Raw genomic sequence first — 20716 nt, forward strand, 5'->3', positions numbered from 1 at the left:
CGTTATTTCGAAATTGAAGAAAACCAAAGTTTTATCATTCTTCTCTTGTGTTGTCTTCGCCTTTTTTCGTTCAAATAAAGACATTTAGCGAAGATAAGTCGAGACCTAATTTTCATCTTTCAGAATATATTGAAATATCTGAAGTTTAGAATATAAAAGTGCTAGATAAAACATTTTAACTAAGGAGAACAGCAACCAAACTTCCCTTTACGTTATTTATGTTATTTCACTTATCAACACAAGAAGCTAACCCGATTTTCTGCCCACGGCGCGTTTTCATCGGAGACTCGCAGGAGATGTAACACGTTGGCGGTGGCTGCGATCAAAAATGGGAGTTTTACCTCGTCATGTTACACGAACGGCCCACCCTCTTGCATTCTAATGGATCAATTTCCCTGGCCGCGATTTATGGAGCCTCAAAAGCGGCTCATGATACAGTCTTGGCTCGAGGAGATTATGGCTACGTCTCTGTGCTCGAGATTCAAATGTTTCGGGGACTATACTATCGTTACTTCTTTCCTTCTTTTTTTCTTTTTTTCTTCTTTTCCGATTTTCATCGTGTCGTTTCTGCGGCGTTTCGCTGGCTATTTACGGGAATTTTTGTGCCTTTACTCGCAATTTGAAGATTGAAGAATTCGAAACCTTCCTCGTACGATTTTAAAACGATTTTATAGAAATAATGCATTAACCTTCCAACAGTGTAATAAAACAGCGAAGCATTTAGAATTAACGATTCAGAAATAATTGTTTCTTTATCGTTAGAGTTTCTCGTATTTCTGGTATCGGATATGAAAAATCTTTCTTTTCTTTCGATTTTCATCGTGTCGTTTCTGCGGCGTTTCGCTGGCTATTTACGGGAATTTTTGTGCCTTTACTCGCAATTTGAAGATCGAAGAATTCGAAACCTTCCTCGTACGATTTTAAAACGATTTTATAGAAATAATGCACTAATCTTCTAACAGTGTAATAAAATAGCGAAGCATTTGGAATTAACGATTTAGAAATAATTGTTCCTTTATCGTTAGAGTTTCCCGTATTTCTGGTATCGGATGTGAAAAATAAGAATTTTCAATTTCTTTTTTGATAGGAAATAAGTATTAATAATTGCATTATGCATGTGATGGCTTTTGTTTTGTCATTTAATAATGATATGAAATTTGTAGTGTAATTGACAGTTCGGGCGAATTTTTCTTGGTTTATACTGGGTTGAAAGAGTCGATCGAGAAGCATAAGAGAAAGAAAGTACAAGCGAGGAAATCTTTAGCATGATAAAGTTAAACATTGCGCGTTAAAGCACATCAGAATAGAAAACACTTGTACCACTTTTCAATTGAATTCCTCAACCGTATTACGGGAAAAGTTTCCACGTTCGACGTTAAACTGTTTAATAGATTGCGACCTAGTTGGAGATAATTTATTTTGTTGCGAATTTCCTAGAGATTCGTTCCATGTGGTTGATTATGTGCAAGGATTAGCGCGATTAATTAGTAATTGTGTTAAATGTTCAATTTAAACTCATGCAAATGGTTCGCTATTATTACAAACGTTAGGTCGGACCTAAGTACAATTCATTCAAAATATCCTATCTGTCATAATAACTATTATGTCCAACATTTCTATCCTATATAAAAAAAGACGAATAAAAATGGAAAAAGGAGGAAAAAGAGATTGGATAGATCAATAATTTCCGCGCCACTCTTCTTTCCATTCACTTTTCGAGCGATATCGAAGAATAATTTATTTAAGTGCTCCCGTTTTTAAATACCGCCACGTGTCTATCAAATTTCTCTCAATCGCGAGTGCATTTTCAGTACGATCGTACGGAAAAAAGTTGGAAAGAACGCGCCCTGGGTGGAAGGTTATAGCGTGCACTGGTCGTGGACCAGTCGCCAGACAGCTTCCGGTCTGATGGAAAGTCTGTGAATTGTTCTCAGGGGTGGGTGTCTACATTTCGAGGGTGGAGGAGGGTTCGGTGGCCGAACGTGCTGGACTCAGGCCAGGAGACACCATCTTGGAGGTAAACGGCACACCCTTCCGGGCGGTGACCCACGAGGAGGCCCTCAAAGTGAGTTTCTACTTTCATTTTCCAAACCAGAAACATAATATCACCCGGTTTACGTAACGATAAATCACACACATATACACGCGTTGGCGCGTGTTACCAGCTCATTCTATTGCATGCGCCGATCGTATCACAGTAGATGTTGTATTTTATCATTGTGTCATCTCATGTTTTATATTCTATGACAAACATAAGGAAATTTTTGTCGCACAGAGATTTCGATTTTTATATTTAGGCGTCGATCTTTATAAAAGCGACAAGGGTTGGATCAATGATCGATGATACGCTTTGATAAAAATTTGCTTATGTCGATATGTGTGCGATGGAAATTCTATTTCTTTAGATTGTAGGCGTTGATTTGACAATCGTTACGGACTCTGTGTAGAGTGACTACCACATACAAACCGATACCGTACCGAAGTCTTCGAATTTTGGAACGTTTCCCTAAACACGATTCGTTGGCTACGTGCCTGATCACGAGCAAAAATCAGTGTTAAATCATTCTAACCATTGGTACGCAATCGATTGTGAGTGTTTTGTATTTATGAGTGACCTTAAGAGCCATCCCATCGATCGCAAATACCAGCCTGGCTCTCAGCTAAATTATGTGGGCTGGGGCAGACGATTTCCTTCGATAAGTGTTATCTGACGAACGGAACGGTTCGAGCGCTTTTCTAGAATATAAATATCCTTCGTCTCATTTTCATCTTCCAATAAATTTCAATCACAATTGATAAAAGAAGGAAGGCTAGAAAAAGATATTGCAGCCTTGAAATAGATCAAAATTTGAAGATTATACGCTTTAAAATGCATAAACATAACGAGATCGTAGAAATATCCAGAAAGTAACAGACAAAAGTAGGAAACGCTTTCTTCTTCAAAAGTTCGTTTTGTCTGAATCGGTTTCGATTGATGCCAAAGAGTGCTTCCGGCGGTGTAGTACGGCAGATATCTTTGATCTTTGTTCTCAATTATTCCAAGTGTTCTTCGTCATTTATCATCTATAAGCTCCGCGCTTCTATACCATCTCTTTCCAGCCTGACTTGCATAATTTCAAATTTCGTATCAAGAATACGTACAGTACTTCCAACTTTGCGAATCGTTGCTTTAAATCGAACTCCAACTTCCAACTTCCAACTTCGACGTTCAATTCTACCCAATCCCAAAATAAACGCTTGTCAGTTCGGACTTTATCGAAGGAGCAAAAATTGCGCAAGATACCCAGCGCGTTATTTAATTTAACTTGGAAGCTCGTCCGAGATCACGAAGGATTATAGTGAAACTTTCAACTATATTACCGTGTTTTATAAACGAGGTTAGCCCGCCTCCAACGTTAGCTCGAAATATCGCTTAAACATTTTACATTGTAATTTTCGAGGAACTCTTCTTATAAGAAACGCCGACACAGCGAGCGTCCGAAACGGTGGTAAACATTTCTTGGAGCTCGATCGCTGTTTCATCTATGAAATTATTAGATCGAGGTTGGCAATACTCTGTAGGTTTTCTTTTAAGATGAAAGAAGTAGAATGCTTCGCCTGCAACTTCTATTAACCAATTTATCTGAAAATTCGTTACTGCTGCATTTTTCATTTTGTTTATTAACATGAGCGAATAGGTTCCTCCTAAATTTTTCTACATGATATCCATCTCGACTAAGCAGAATCAAAATTCGTGGTCTTTTGTACGAAACGAAAACTTTCTCGATGCAGAATGTACCCAAATCATAAGAAACATAAAAAGAAATGACACTGCCACCACACCTTGAAGATAACAATGTAAATCCTGTGTAAGAGAAATGTCTAAAACCTTGAATACCTTGAAAATAAATTACTCATTGATATATAAAAAGCAGAGAGAAAAAAAAACAGAGAGTAAAAGGAGACAATTTTATTGAACGACTCAATAGAAGCGCCTGTGCAAGGTTCGAGCGCTTGCTTGATAATCGAAGCTCCCTGACGATCCTCTGAAAAAAATGTATCCAAAAGGAGAGACGGGTTCGATCAATGACTTTGTTCGATGGACCGCCAGGTCTCTCTTTCTCTCTCTCTTTCTTTGTCCATCGTCGAGGTCTGAAATTCCGCGGTGTCGAGCATGAAAAAATGAGAGAAAAGGGCGAAAGGGAGGGTGAGTACTATCGACTGGCCGGATGGAAAAGAAGCGTTGCTCGGAGCCACGCCACGAGTAATCTCTGGTGTAAACGCTTCTGATGGGTATCTCTGGATCCGGTAGCTCATCATACTCTCGTAGTAGCTCCAGAGTTTCTAGACAAAAGCCCGTCGACAATGGCCCATCAGGGTATCAGACTGGTTCGGTGAAGATGCACATACCTCGGTGAAAACCGCCTCGGAATTTCGAATACATGGCCCAAGTTCTCCTATCCTCTATCGATGCTGTGTGGCTACTTTAGACACGGGCTATCTCGCTGTTTGGGAACAATAAAAATAATATATTCGACCCTGTTTCAGGGTTACATGTATCTTCACCCTCGAGAGTGACTTAGCTAGAAGGGGAGAATTATGTGTTCGGATTACTTGGTAGCCTCGGTTCGTCGATATTTCTTTGATATAGCTGTAACGAGTATAGAATATTGTTTGGTCTAAAGAAAATTTTGGTGATTTAATGGTTCAGAGCAGTGGATGGTTAATTATTTTGCTGTTGTAGGGTGGAATGTTGTTAGGAAGGAAATATATTTACGTAGCATACGGTGATGGGCAAAAGATAGTTTAGATTTTTTAGATAAAATTATATTTGATAAAAGTAGTGGATATGTATGTGAAAAATACGAACGTGTACATGCGTACGAATAATTTTTCTACGTTTGTTACGTAGCAGTTAAAAACTGGTTCAACTTGTACAAAGAGTTATTGTTAATACCGTAGTAAACACTATTTGTTACATAACAACTCAACAGAAAATAAGACAAAGACGTAAATGTTCAGTTGCCGAAAAGCTACCCGTTTAAGTCGTCAATTGAACGCGGCTCGAAATAAGAGAACTATCGCCTGTTACTTCCCTGCTTCTCACAGATACTTATTCCATCGCCTGTGCGCAAATTCACTCTGGCTCCCAGAGAAGATATCGGTGTCCTTCTTTCCTCCCTCTGTTAAGAAGTTATTGTATTTCTGAAAAGTTTGTGAAAACCAATCTCGAGAGAGATACGGATTGGTGATTCTACTAGTTCGCGGCCTTGAAACTTACGCTCCTCGTTCTATTGAAACGCGTAAAAAAAGAAATCTAGTAGAATAAACAAGATCCCAGTTGCAGAAAAGTATCCGTAGAAGTAAACTGCACTGCCTGAGGGTGCTCTTTGCAAGTTAACATCTCCAAAATCACAAACAAGCAGAATCTCTCTCTTTCTTCGGTCAATTTTTCTCGGGTTGTTCAAAAAATCCGTAGAGTTTTCGACAGTCTATTTATTCTATCTTCTTCTATATATTACATATTTGATAAGATTTGAAAAAAGTTATTCATTACGTATTTTTACAAATTACTGTCTAATTAGTGAAAAGATGGCGCAACCTTGACCCAGATGACTTCAGGAAATTGGAAGAGCCGCGATTCCTGAATGATTACGATAGGTCAAATGGTTGACCCAGTTCGACAATCCACGGATTAAGTTTCCGGTGTGTTCGCACTGCTTGTACTGGATAACAGTGTCGCATATTCGTTCTCGTAATCAAAACGAAGTTTCGTTGATTCAAGGTCCACCTATCGAGCTCCAATTTCCGCCCCGGACTTTGTACCGTCCTATTGCTCAAATTCCAGTGTCGGCTTGCATACAAACGTTCTATCTAGGATTGGAATACGTTTGTGGTTTTTCCTCACGTTCGTTTGCGATTGTTACTACGAATGTTTATATTTATTAAGGAACTCAATCTTATTCTGGTACATGTCAAGCACTTTAAGCGAATATCAAAATAATTGTGCATTATACAGGGTGGTTGGTAACTGGTGGTACAAGCGGAAAGAGGGGTGATTCTACGCGAAAAAAGAAGTCGAAAATATAGAATGAAAATTTTTCGTTTGAGGCTTTGTTTTCGAGAAAATCGACTTTGAATTTTCGCTCGGTACGCGTGCGGTACGTTATAACGGATTTCACTGTAGATCGTTGTCTCGATGGAAAAATTAAAAAAAAAGAAAAAAAATTAAAAAAGAAAATTTTATTCTATATTTTGTACCACCAGTTACCAACCACCCTGTATACGTACGTTAACAAATGATTACTCAATATTTAAAAAGTGAAAAGGATATTCAGGTGTTGGAAATACGAAATGTCCAAAGTGCAACACTTGTAATATTTAGTAAGTAAAATCTCTATTTAGAATCTATTTTTATTCTTCTTTTCATCTTCGGTAGAAATCCATAAAAAATTCAAAAAAAAAAAAAGAAAAGAAAGAAAAGACCTAATGAGTGTTGTCGTAAAATAAATCGATCAAACTAGTATTTTAAGGAGATCTTCCTGAAAAGGATTTCTCGATAAAACTCGTCGTGATATGAACGGTGTTCCGGAATTGTTTGCTATTTCGAAAGGCTGTCTCCCGGAGACCGACATCCGGCTCCGGTCTGCTTCTTGTCTGACATCGATCGAATATAAACGCTCGGACGAGCTACGGATTAAATTGCAGTGGCTCGTCGTAAACCGTAACGGTGGCCGTGGCTTGTTATTTCGTAATGGTCGATAGGCGCGGCAAGAGCAAGAAGCGTGGACAGCGCGCGAAAAGTTTGCCAGATTTATGGCGCGTTTTTCCACAGAGTTCATTAGGGCGACGTGGAATTTCGAACCGCGAGATGGAACTTCTGAACTGTACTACGGATGTAATAGACTTTTTGGGGAATTACCGTGCCATTAAACGAAGCCGCTCTAATGCTGTTCAGACACGGTTGCTTCAAATTTCGTCGACGGACAGAGCTCGTGACGTGATAGCGCGGTTATAAATAGCTGGTGTTGATTGGGAAGTTTCTCAGAGGAAATATTAAACATTTCATTTTTACATAAACACTACATAAATTGTACATAGATGACTATAACTACAATACTCAAATAAATTACGCATAAATAATTATAATCAAAATGATGGAATAGAAATAAACGGGTATCTATTGTAATTATATTTTTATTTCTATAAAAGCACGTGTGCATACTTTCCAATAGTTTAAAATAAATATAATGGGAGTAAGAATACCGGAAAAGTATCAGAATTATAATATTTGATACTGCGTTCAAAGATTCTGACATTTGGTTATAAAAAAAAATATGCCAATATAAAGTAAAAACATGTTATCAATTTGGATAGTATTAGCTTGAAATGTCACACTTAATCTCGCTTTATTGTCTCGAGGCCTTTTCTCGCTTACAAGACTACGGCGCCAGTAGAAAAGTCTGTCAAAGGTCAGACAGTAGCTGTGCCACCACGCAATCCAGGCTTTTAAGGGATAAAGTCTATTTGATTTTGCCATCACTTAGTGAAATCTGCTATGAATGAAAGCTGAGGATTATTTTAATAAGAGTAATTTGAAGTACGCTTCCTACACAGATATACCAATTATATTAAATCTTAACGGCTATACAGTAATTTTTAGGGCTAACAGAATAACGGTACAGTAGTGTTCAATTTTTCAAAAAACGAGTGATTTATTTCTATAAATTGATTTATTACAATAAGCACAAATAATCATAAATTCCAATGTAAATTTAAGATGTTTGTATCTTCTGAATAGAGTTGTTCAGTTCACGGAAACAATCTTATCGACATATTACGATTTACAACTTCTTTAGCTTTTCGCAATGAGTGTCTCAATCATTCGAGAATTGAGCCACAAAAGCCGAAGAAAAATGGTCGAAAAGAAAAAATGACAACGAATTCACGCTTTCCACTCACGAACGCCTGAAATCACCATTACCCCTCAGCCCGCGCGCCGTCCGATTTTTTTCTCCTAACGTCTCTGTCTCGACTTCTCGGTCGTCGTCTCGGCGCCAGGCGCCCTGGCGCCCTCCGGCAAGAATCCCCGTCATTTATTTTCTCCCTACATAATTCACGAGGCTACCGCGGAAGCTGCCTCAGAATCCCGTCGTTGCCGGAATTCTGGTAAGAAAAGGCGTACTCGTTTCATCGAGTGTACGTTTATGGGGATACTCGCACACGAATAGCGATAGATCGATGTGAAATTGCTCCCCGCTTCATATCTCTTCGGGTTCTTGTTATCATCGCCACTGTGTATCAAACCTGTCCTTTTCTATTTCCGGAAAAAGCCGACTCCTTTTTGACTCCGCCGTATCCACGCCGGATCGATAATTATTTTCAGATCCTGCTCCAGACGATTGGGTTTATACTTTAACGGAATTTTTTTTATAGCCCACTTTTTTCACCGTTTGATAAGTATATTGTTATTTTTATTTTTTCTTGATGTCTCTTTCTCAGTGCTTGATATTTCCTCTAACGCGAAGAAGGATTTATTTTGGGGAATTTTTTAATACTTAAGCGGTTTCATATTATTATCTTTTTTCTGAAACATACACGTAAATACACAGAGCATGCAGAAGTGTTAATACTAATTTACTTATTAAATCACATGTTTGTTCTTTGTCCAACAGATATTGCAAAGTGTATCACAAGTGACAAATAACAATTTAAAATTGCGTAGTACTCCAAAATAACAGGATATGCTGAGAAGTTTTGAGATTAAAGGAAAGATAAATGGCTATTCTAAAAATATTAGAATTATTATATACGTTAGTTTCTAGAATTCCTTTAGCGTAATTTTATTTCCCAATCCTTATTGCTTTTTTTCGTTTTCCTGTACTCTTATCTCTAACTTACATTTCTGTGAACACTATCGCACTTGATAATCGTGGGTTTTCTACGACAGTAAAAGTAGCGATGGAAGTAAAAACCAGCCTAAGTAGTTTGAGTTTTAATGCGTGACATTTAGATTATCTATAAGGCAAGCATAAATAACCGAGAACTACTTTTATCTGAAATTGTCGGAAAAAGGTTGAGCAAACATGAATTTTCATCGCCAGGAGAAACTGTGAATACACAACCATAAATTCATCTTCCTTTATACCTATTGCAGGAAATACTTGACCCAGAAAGATCGCTTGAGAATTCGCGAAAGTGATCGAATCTTTTATCTGTGCCTAGCTAAATGCCGATTGTCATGGAAATGTGCGTTACGAGCCGATTTTGTTGCGGAGGATCGGCGTCATTTCCGCCGCGAGCTTCCACCAACCCATTATTCCACACGTACATCGCCGTTCTTCCATATTTTTACGCTGATTGCAAGTCGTAAAAAATATCTTGTCATCGGCGAAGAGTAATACAGCTAGCTGTTTAAGGAACTCTTAACCCAGAAAGCGGAAGTTAAATCGCGAGAGCGCTTGGAGCAACGCCGACAAGAATGAGCTTTCATAATATCGAGAATACATACTTATCGATCCTTCCGAGTAAAATAAAGTTACCATACGAGCATCGTGAGTTCTGTGTAAATTTTTATAGCGTATATTGACAAAATGTGTGAATAACGGTTCAAAATTCACGGACAGAGCTTCGTTACATGGTGTGTTGCGTTTTCTGTTCGCGCGTGAATGTACGTGATAGTACTGCAATACTTTCGAAGAATTCCCTTGATCCACGTGCCTCGAAGCCGCGATAAAGTAACACTTTCCGGCTCCAATGGCGCGGTAACTCAATTCCTTCGTAACGACTTAACTTACGAGCGTTCGGGTGAAGATCGTCGAAATGTGAAAAATTCGACTCCAGCGTGGCTATTAAACTTCATGTACGAAAGAACGTTTAGCCGAAAAGTATTCGAATAACGCGGTGATATCGATCCTCTCTACTATTGAATCAACTTTGTCCTAATACAATTCCTTGCAGTAACAAGAGTAATTGAGATGTTGACCAAGATAAACAAAACACTCTGTATAATGAAAAGACTTTCATTGATTAGATTGATTAGACAATCAGCAATGTAGGTGTTATACCGAAAATCTATCCAATGCCTAAACAAGGGAAGCAGAAATCAATCGTCGATGGTGTCCACCCAATAGACGTGGCCAAACTTGTTTACTCGTCTGTAGTCCATCCCCTACGTCGACCGAGGTCGCTTATCTCGAGCGAAATTGATCGAGAAGTATCGCCGGGAATCACGAAAGTGACCAGACCGATAGTCGGTCCCACGACTATCAGAACAACTTCCCGATTTGTCGACGGAACTCGAGTAGCGTCCTCACGAGGATGAAATATACGTAAATTTTAATATTAATTTCGTTCATTACTATTAATACATCTACCAGTTTCATACGAAGCAATTAACCTAAAGTACCAAGAAAGCGATTGATCGATGAGAATTTTATATTTACACAAGATTACGATCGAAGATTGTTGAACGTACTTGATAGAATCATAGTAATACATCAAATTCTAGTAATTATGTTTTGCTCTTTATAGAATTCTAATCTAAATATTAATGAAAGATTTGAAAGTAAATTAGATAAACAGCTATATATCATAACATAGCAATATAATTAGAAAGTCGAACGTGTATCGATTCAGTAGAATATACACGTCCTAGTCAGCCATTACAAAGTCTATTCAAAATCTAAATTTGTACCGTAAAATTATCTACAACACGTATGGAGTTAAATAACAAGTAATAATATGAATATAAAAATAATCGAAATGGCGATGGAAAGACACATACGTGGACAAGAAGAGAATTAATTTTGTTATATCGAACTGGTGTGATTGTTATTATAATGTTCAATATACTTCGAATGAAATAACTTATTTAGAAGCTTTAATAATTTCCTGCTGATCCTTCGGATTTACTTAAGTCTTCATAAGTTTCCTAATATTTATGAACAGGGATGTGCACGTGATACTTGGCCGAAAAGGATTATATGACGTATATGACGTCGTCGAAAGGAAATAGCCCTGGCCAGGACGCGATAAAGAGTTTCAGCCGACTTGGTTGGACGATTTCCCGCTTGCTCTTCGACCTCATGAATTATTTATTTAATCGGCCCTCGTCCCAGAAGACGGACGACGACCATGAAATTTGCTTGGCAATACGCGGGCTGTAAACCTTCGCGGAAGCTTCTGAATGGCCTCGTAATTTACGCGTAGCTATGTGGTCTCATTTTCCGACGAATCTTGGCGTGTTTAACGCCAATGAAAGTGAAATAATTAGTGTTGCATAGCTGGCTAGTTGTACGTTTGATTTATTGCGCTGCTAAAGACTGTGGATCGTTGGTAGCCTGAAGGAAATTTTAAATAAAAAAATGGAAAAAGATGGTGTTTGTTTAAAAATGTAAAAAGAAGAAAAATAATATTCTTTATCAGGTATCATTAAGAAATTCAGTGTAATAATAGTGCATAGGAAAACCTGTATATGTTGAACACACGAGATAATCATACAATAAGGTACCGCTCAATTGTTAAATTCATATTATTAAAAATAAAAACCTGGTGGACTCGTTGCATTAACTTTGCGATGTATCAAAGACATCAGTCTTTGAAAATGTTAAAATTCTGATAACTTTGAAACTAAACTAATATGAGGTCTAATAATATAATAACGTTCAATTAGTTAATAATGCTTCATTAAAAAAGTTATTTTCCTCTGTGTATCACACATACATGTACATGATAAATTCTAAAAGTCGCTTGGATTGTTCACTAATCATTTTTTGTTATTACATATGTAAAAATATATATTATATTATATTTTATATATATTTTATTATATGTTATATTATATGACATGTTGAAAATCTAAAACAGCGACTTTTTTCTAAAGTGGTGCTGATGCAAGAATTAAAATTTCAGCTTTTTAGCTGTTCGGGAAGTAAGTGAAATTTCGTTTAGAAAAATCCACCCAGACAGAGAAAAAAGTAAGCTAAGTAAAAACCATTATGCAAAATATGTGTATATTCTGTAATGTTTTTACGAAGGAGGGCTGACCAGGACGCGTATATTCTACTGAATCGTTGCATGCTCGGCGTTCTGATTACACATTGCTATATTATTTATGTTAGACTTCGAATATTTATGCAAATTCGCATTTCTATAAAATTAATTAAACAAATGGAATTTCAACAAAAATTTATTTCATCCATGGAATATTACAATAAGTACTGTATAATAAATACGATATGCAATAATCGTTATGTTGTGATTATAGTCCAGATACGATTAGTTACAGATATGGTCTATTTAATATCCATTTTGTTATGCATCGATTATTGCAACGGATGAATCAGCAGTTCCTCGTTTCCCATATAACAATTCTATAAATATGTCTATCGTGCGTTTTGTAAAAAACGCAAACAGTAGTTGTGTACTTTCAGCCAATATCACGTACGAAAGTTCCACCAGGTTTATTAAGGATAAGAATCTGTGAGGCTTTTTAATCGTTCATGCACACGCGAAACACGATTTCCGTTCTGCGTTTATCGCAACAGAGTCATGGACCGTTGCACGATTTTACGAGGAAATAGCTAGAATAATACCATTGTTTTGGAAGTTAAAAAAATTTCTCTCTTTTGTAGCCTCTGTCTTCTTTGTAGTCAAACCACATTTCATCTGTAGCTTTCTAGTGAAAATCTCTCACTTCAATTGTGACAGCGAACTAGTCATCGATTTACAGTTTTCGGATGAATTGTTGGATTGCTCGATCTATTCTGTCGCCAGATTTCACTTATAGGCATTTATAAAACTTGAAGACTTCCAAAAATTCTCTTTATTTGTAAATTTTCATAAAATTGAAATCTATGTATATTTTACACAAATACTATTGTTTGTTAGGTAAATTATTGCGGAACAGTCCAAGAAGCTTAAATGGAAGCTTTTGTCTAAAGTCCATCGATATTGTTACTCTTCTTCAACGACAAACGTTTCACGTTCTCAACCAAATATTTTGCTTTGCGAAAAGCATGCCATTAGCTTAATTTTCGTGGCGTGATGAATCGCGTTGTAATTCCAACAACTTGGACAGAGTAATTTATGCGGCCTCATCGGAAAAGTTCCACGCGTTCTCGATGGGTCCTCTGTGATGAAGGAGGCGGAAGAACATTGACGCAAGTACATGCCTTGCATAGATACGACAAAATTGCATCTTCGTGGGCCAGAAGCATGGAATCCTAAGGACGTGATTCGGGCTGGGTCAAGGATAGGCAGGATGTGACGTCACGGAGTGCCAGGAGATCGATATCCTAGCTACCAAGTGGCGTCACCGTCGAACGCACCGTCTACTTCTTCATGACCTTACACGTGCCAATTTTCTTCGGACGCGTGTTTCCCTCGACAAATGCTTGTCGAATTGTTCCTTCTATCCTTTTCTGACATGAGAATAGGCCTATAATCTATAGCCTAAACCCAGAGCAAAGAAACATATAGCGAGGTCGTAAACTGAATTGTAGGCAAGCGATAACGATTGATGTTTTGGGCTCCATACGTACTTACAAGAAGTACTATCCAATCGATGGTGGAATCGCACAGATTTTTCCATATAATTCGGAGTGGTGCATTACGAAACTCACAGAAATATTTTTAAAGATGCCACTAACAATTAATTTAAAGTGACTCTACTTTTTTAAGGAATAATCGACAAGCTTCAAATGGAAATCTCCGCGACTTTACGTATTAAAATATTTTCAAATCGATACAAAAAGCTACTCTCTCCATCCAAAAATAAGTTTAACGTGGATTATATGAACCGCACAGAAACCACGTTGACCAACATGTTTTCTCAACATAATATTATAATATACTTATCCTTTTTCATCATACCATTTCGGCTAGAATCGTATATTTAGGTACAATTATAGGTTTCTATTTTTACTGTTAATCAAACAACTCAAGCACCATTTCGTATTCGGCAAAAATTCTCGTTGAAGATCGACCGGATCTTGTTAATACGCGAAGCGTATATCTTTCTGTGAGGAATTCTCTCTCTTCAGTTTGATTTAATTCGCGCCAAGGTTGTAGACTCCGGTGAAGATCTGAATTTGCTCCAACCTTATTCCTTTTACATGTTCTTCTTCGACTTTAATTCTATCATCCGTTTCGAAACTCTTGTTTGATCCCTCATAAATTCGTTCTCTCTACAAATTCTCCTCTTTTCAAAATTTTTTACTCTTTTCTATCTCTTCGCTACGTAACATAGTAATGTTACTTTCCCTTTTACTATTTTTCTTTCTATTCTCCATAGTATGAGAGATTTTAACCAGAATATATCCTTTAGATCATTTCCGACCGAATGTTATTTTTCTATTCTGAATCAATTATTGTAGTTTGAGAAAAATATGAAAGAATTGTTGTCCATAAAGATTGTCTTCAAACATTAAAATAAGAAAAATATTAACCTTACTGGGATCTTAGTTTTAATGTCTGTTTCGATTTCGTTGTTAATGTTGAAGAAAATTTTTAGTATAAAAATAAAACGAGCAATCGCGCATATTAATAACAGATTTTACATACCTTCCTTCTCTTTTTTCAAACCTAAAAAATTTTCTGCAGAATTTTTCACAGGAAAATAAATTCTGATTGAAAACAAGCAAAAAAAAGAAAAAGAAAAAGAAAAACGCAGAGAGATGAAAATATAAAAATTTGAAGATCACAGGAAGATTAAACATAGCAAAATCAGTTCTTTTTTGGAAGCTTCAAACGGCTGACAAAAACGCGATCGAGAACACTCGATCTCTTTGTTACACGTATGCGTAGCCTACGCGATCTTTCGGAAATTCTACAAAGGATCGTATACCAACGATAGTGTCGTAGCTTTTATCCTCGCTGGAGAACGGGATAGAAATCGTTTGTTCCTCTTTGACGCGGTACACACGCCGATTGTTGGCTGTTTCACTTGCCAAGGTAGCCTCGGAAGAAACCCTTGACGAACAATGATTTCTTTCAGTTCGTTGAGGCACAACACGTATAAGCGATCTATTCTAAGATCGTCAACGAGGAATCTTCTCCTGCTTGTGCGTGTCCGTAGGCTCTTTTGCATAACAGTGCCGTCACGAAGCTTGAATAATGACCAAAGGATGGTCTAAGTTCTCCGATGTTTCTATTTATTCGATCAAGTGCAATAACCTCGTTTAAACAATACGTCTGTTAGGTATGGAATTTCATTTTACATGTTAAGCGTGCCGCGTATGTTAATATATGCATTTGAACGATATACAGTGGTCTGTAAAACTATTTCAAAATTGATTCTCTTACTATATCTATATTACTATATTACAAAGGAAAAAATAGTTCTCAGTTGATACCTGAACGAGGCTTCGAAATTCTTATGGTCCTCAGTACGTGTCTAATTAGTTGTTACGGTCATGGAAAATTGCAAATTTGAATCAGTGACCGATTTTACTATGTCACTTTCTTCAGCTATACGTTTATACTTACACAACGCGAGAGAGTCTTTGTCAGCTGCAAGATAAATGCAGCTCGGTAGCCGGGGGTCAATAAGAACTCAATAGAGTGGCCAATAATAGAGGTTAATTATCCTTGATGGCATTACGTTTTATGGAGGAATTAATAACCTGCCTCAATTTTCCATTTAATTCGAAGCTAGTGTATAGCAGGCTCGTAAACGACGCTTTCGTACAGCAGTTTAAATAAGGTTTCTCAGTTAGAGGGAACAAATTCATATATGGATGTGGTTAAATAAATTCATTGAACTTACTTACTTATTTTAACTTTACTTTTTTACCTTACTTTTTCTGATACGCCTTTATTTAATTTTTGTATTCCTTGTTAGATCCGCCGCTCTCTTTTCCGTTTTGGGATTTTTATATTTCTGCTCTTAGTTTTTTAAAAGCTCACATCTCTTATCTGTGGAATTTTTCTTCTTTTTTTATCCCCGAAGAATTTCCTTCGTGGGCATTTTCGACTTTTTCTACTGTTACGATTATTCCTTTTCACCTTTCTGTACCTCTTTTACACTGCAAGGACTGCATATTTTATCTTTTATGTTTCTTGTCCCTTATACTCTACATACATATTTTATAATTTTTCGTCTCTTCGTTTTCAATTTTGGGGCTTTCTCCCGTTTCGATTTCTTCAACTTTCAAATTCCATGAAAATATTAATTTCCGAAAATCTCAAGTTCGATCTTCTTGTCATTTGCAAGCTCGCCATTTCTTCCAGCACCACTTTCAGCCCATCTGCACCACACGTTAACCCATTTTCCACCGATTTTCAAAACGTTCCCACACTCTTTGTGAATACTCTTCCGCGGAACCTGTCACACCCAGATAATCTAACAGCCATCTTCGTTCACGATAATTTTTACATTTAGCTACATGTTTTGTGCACTAAAATTTACAATGAAATTTGCTCAAATATACGTAAATTAAAATGAAATTAATATAATAGAAATATGATTAAAGTATACAATTAAAATAACAGAAAAATCGGAAAATTTATAGTGTTCTATCAAAATTTAACAAACTCGCAATTTTAATTGCAGATGCTGAAATCATGCAGGACCTTGAGTATGACAGTGCGGGGACCAGCGTTGGATCCCCGATGTAGAGGTGGGCATCCAGTGTGGTCTTCTTCCGGTCGCCAGCAGTCCTGCAGCTGGATCGACCGTCAAGGTCGTCCAACATCACCACCTCCACTTTATCCACCTCGAGACTCGAGGTACGGTCCAAGGACGAGGAAGGTCGAGCTCTGCATCGAACCCGGTCAGTCCCTTGGTTTGATGATCAGGGGTGGCCTTGAGTACGGCCTTGGGATTTATGTGACCGGGGTCGACAAGGACAGCGTAGCTGACCGAGCTGGACTCTTGGTAAGAGTATCTCAGATTTTATTTCTTCCTTCGATGCCATGGATTCGATGTATTTTTATTAGACTTGGTTTTTCGATGTGTCAGCGGACCATTTTCTCGGTGATAAAATTGAAAAGTTTTTCCTTTTTCTATTCCCTCCCGTGCTGATACTGCGAATGAAGTAACAGAGTTGGAATTTTTTAGAGTAGGTAGTTTAAAAGATTGTTAAGGTGTTTGGAAATGAGACAGGGCAAAGTTACTTAAAAGTTATACGTTTCTAAAGTAGAAAGAAAGATTTTTATAATAATTAATACAATGGAAACAGGATAAAATAAGTTAAAAATTTAATACTTTGTATTTGCTGAATTATAGGTTTAGCAAGGATCCTTTAACATTGTTACGATAATTATAATTGGCGCGACAAGTGAAAAATCAAGAGAAGGTTCGATGAAATAACTTGAAACTCGCAAGTCTTCAGAATAGTTGTGTTTAATTAATTAGCAGAAGAAAGCACACGGTAATTTTTTATATCGATAATTCCTATAGATGAATACGTAATTCGTTTGCTATCGATATTGAGACAATCAGTCCGTAGAAAAGCGGTTACGATTAAATACGATAGACGTAACAGGACGTGCACGAATAACGAGCGGTATCAATTAGTTCGTTACGTAATTCAATGTCAGGAAGAATTAATTAGTTCGTTGAGTTAGAATGGCGCGACACCGGCAAGCACTTCGATGACGAAAGTGGATCGAAATGATGCTTCATCGAGCGAACGCTAACGATCGCGAAGATTTGATGGCGTTCGAAAAGGCAAGCACTTAAGGGCGTTTCCGATTTTCGTTCGCGGGCTATCGTGATTCGATGAATTTCGACAGGAAAATCAATTATCCATCGTGTGTCTATATAGGAAAAAAATATAAGAAAACTGTTAATTAATTATTAAATAATAGATCTGGACTACGATTCTATGATGGAACGTTATAATTAAAATTCAGGACAAGTCACAAATTGTAACTTATAGGCTTCTCTTTTGCAAAATTCCATAAAATTAACCATTTTAGTCTCCAAAATGTATTTACAAAATTCTACTGATTTGATTAAAAAATTTGTTACGGTTACGGAAGAGAATTTCTTAGTAGTAACAGCTTGTAATTTGTTAAATTTCTCTTACTTTAATAGTATGAAAGGTGTGTTAATTTATTAATTTATTATATTTCTATTTTCTGAAGTACATGCCGCAATGATATAAAAATAGGGATAAGGAATGGGATATAACGTTGTATTTTCTTGCTTTCCAGGTAGGTGACCAAATTATCGAAGTAAATGGACAAAACTTCGAGGAAGCAACACACGACGAGGCAGTGGAAATTCTGAAGACGAACAAAAGAATGACTCTGTTGATTCGCGATGTCGGAAAAGTGCCACATTCTTGCACCACGAGTCAACCCATCGTTATGCCAACCTCTAGGTATCCCGAACACGACCCTCTGCTCTTAGAAAGTCCAGGAAATCATCGACCACCGAGTCCTACGTAAGAAATACCTATTCTACTTAAAGCAAACTATAGAGTGCAGACTTCGTTTACATATATATATAGCACCAATATAGCATCCATTCCCTTATTTTACAGTTATCTCCATAAATATTTAAATTGACATGGAAATTTACAATTTAAATATCCCCGCCTATTGTCCTTTGAAAGTAAATCGATCGAAACTTCGTAGTAAACGCTATTTTGGGGCGAAAAATGGAGATTGAACGATATCGTTAATATTTTCTTTAGCATTGCGAGTGATTGGAGGCACAGAGGCGGTATGCACACGGTTTCTGCCGCGACAGCAGCGATGGTGGAAGAAAAGGCGAGGGTGGTCCTTGCGAGAAGCGAGAGGGCTGCACTTTCTCAGCTGCTGGCTGATTATAGGACGCGTCGAATGACGATCGAGGAGCTGGTTGTCAGTTTAGGTGACCTGCTGAACACCCATGAGAAACTAACTCTTCTAACCGAGCTGAGGGAACTCGTCGACAGTAAAGACAGAGCTGCTTTCGACGATTTGGTTTACAGGCCTCGGGTAGCCATGGCAAGGGTATGCTTTGAGTTACGATAGTATCGATCTGGTCAGATCGAAATGAACTCTTTCATGATCGAACGATTATGGTTTTTCAGCTGTTTAAAACAAATTTTACCAATCACCGATAATAAAAGTATATTTTTTCTAGCTTGTTGTAAGAAAGACATAATGCATTAAAAACAGCACCAGTTTTATTAAAAGTGAACACATCTACATTGACGAATACATCATCGTTTAATTAGTCGCCAGCATTTTTAAATTGTTCATACGCACCATCAAAATGACATGTTCACTTCCCATGGTTAATTATTTGAAACTCGTATGAAATTGAGAAATTACGATTAAACCATTCTTCATTATTTTCAGAGAAAAGGTGACCGTGCTCACTCGGATTTAATAGTGACGCCATCGCTACACGATCTTCCGGTAAGTGAACAAAATAATTTTCGTTTCACCGTATACAATAACACGAATGAAGGGACAAACACACAAAACACAACGACTGTTACCTTACACGATTATTCTCTCTCTATCTTTCTCTTTCTACTTGTCTTTTTTCTATCTCTATTCCGGGAAATGTATAGAAACTATCTGTCTCTGTCTTTTTCACTCTCTGTTCTGCGTTGTCCACTGTAACTGTTAGATTTTAACTGGTGACTGTTCTCTCCTTTCGTCTCTCTTTTTACCTATCTCTGTCGCCAAGTCTCGCAAGCGACCTAACCCTACGATATTCTCCTTTTCGAATATAAAATATGTTTGTTCGAAAAGGATCTCGAGCCGGTTCTCTCGCGATGGAAGTATATGCTCGAACGCTTCGTTGAATGTGTTGAATTTTAATATAATCGTAAAAGAGTCTAAATATCCCGAGAGAGCACGTAAAAACACGAGAGAAAACATTTTAACACGTTCACTGTCAAATTTTTATCTGGAAGGCTACCAAATTTATATTTCCAGCAATAATTGCATTAAATTAAATTGAATTTGCGGCATACAAATTTTCTATTTAAACATATACTACTATACATTGAGTCACATAAACACCGAGCTTTTTTCCTCCATCAAAACAAATCATTCAATTTTTAGGAAATTAAACACCAATCATATAAAATTTCAATATTAAAATTTAAAAATTTGTAGAGAATAAAAATTGTATCGATTTAATTGTTGAACCTCTCGCATAATTTAAAGACTATGTATCGGCATAAATCCATGTCGAGCACAGTGAACGTGTTAGAAGAGTCGATCTCGATTCAGACAAAAGTAAGTGAAAGAATATTAACGAACGAAGGAAACAAACGAAAATAAGAAAGTAAAAAGGGACGAAGAAAGATGAAAGAGAAGAGATAGGAAAAGCTCATTGTCGATTGGAGAGGTGCGAGAAGATAACGGAGGGGAACTGTCTCGAAGAAAAGAAGACTAGAGAACAAAATGGCAGACGAAGAACCAACTGGAGAACGTCCAAAGGGAATCATCGAGTTACCAGACACGTCTCGCGACCACTTCGATGGAACGTCGATGGGAGAGATGAACTTTCTGTTTTTAGCTTAATTGCTCTCGGCTATCTCGGTGACCGGTGAAGCATGACTCGAAAATTTTCCTGCAACCCCTTCTGCTTCTTCTTCATCTATACAAAACTCTATACAGAATGGTCCAGCTAAATATCTGCCTTATTTATCATATTATGAAGAAACATAATGACACGAAGAAAAAATTCTCTCCGCCGTTACACGCGTCTCTTGAAATGGCGTACAGTAGAGCGTATAAAAAGGGTCTCTTGAAATATCGGCTTAAATATTTCGACCTA

General features: G+C 37.2%; 1 protein-coding gene across 10 annotated transcripts in view; it reads left to right on the top strand.

Moving 5' to 3' along the window:
* Positions 1 to 20716, top strand: part of LOC117206270 (whirlin) — a 105681-nt gene that overhangs the window by 44820 nt on the left and 40145 nt on the right. For all 10 annotated transcript variants that reach the window (XM_033445441.1, XM_033445444.1, XM_033445447.1 and 7 more), the window contains 5 exons: positions 1935 to 2065; positions 16535 to 16858; positions 18142 to 18374; positions 18627 to 18927; positions 19279 to 19338. In XM_033445441.1, the coding sequence (XP_033301332.1) occupies positions 1935 to 2065; positions 16535 to 16858; positions 18142 to 18374; positions 18627 to 18927; positions 19279 to 19338 (1049 nt within the window). The remainder of the gene's footprint in view (positions 1 to 1934; positions 2066 to 16534; positions 16859 to 18141; positions 18375 to 18626; positions 18928 to 19278; positions 19339 to 20716) is intronic.

The sequence above is a fragment of the Bombus bifarius genome, unplaced genomic scaffold (genome assembly GCF_011952205.1).
Source record: "Bombus bifarius isolate JDL3187 unplaced genomic scaffold, Bbif_JDL3187 scf7180000008000, whole genome shotgun sequence".
In the NCBI taxonomy this organism is placed as follows: Eukaryota; Metazoa; Arthropoda; class Insecta; order Hymenoptera; family Apidae; genus Bombus; species Bombus bifarius.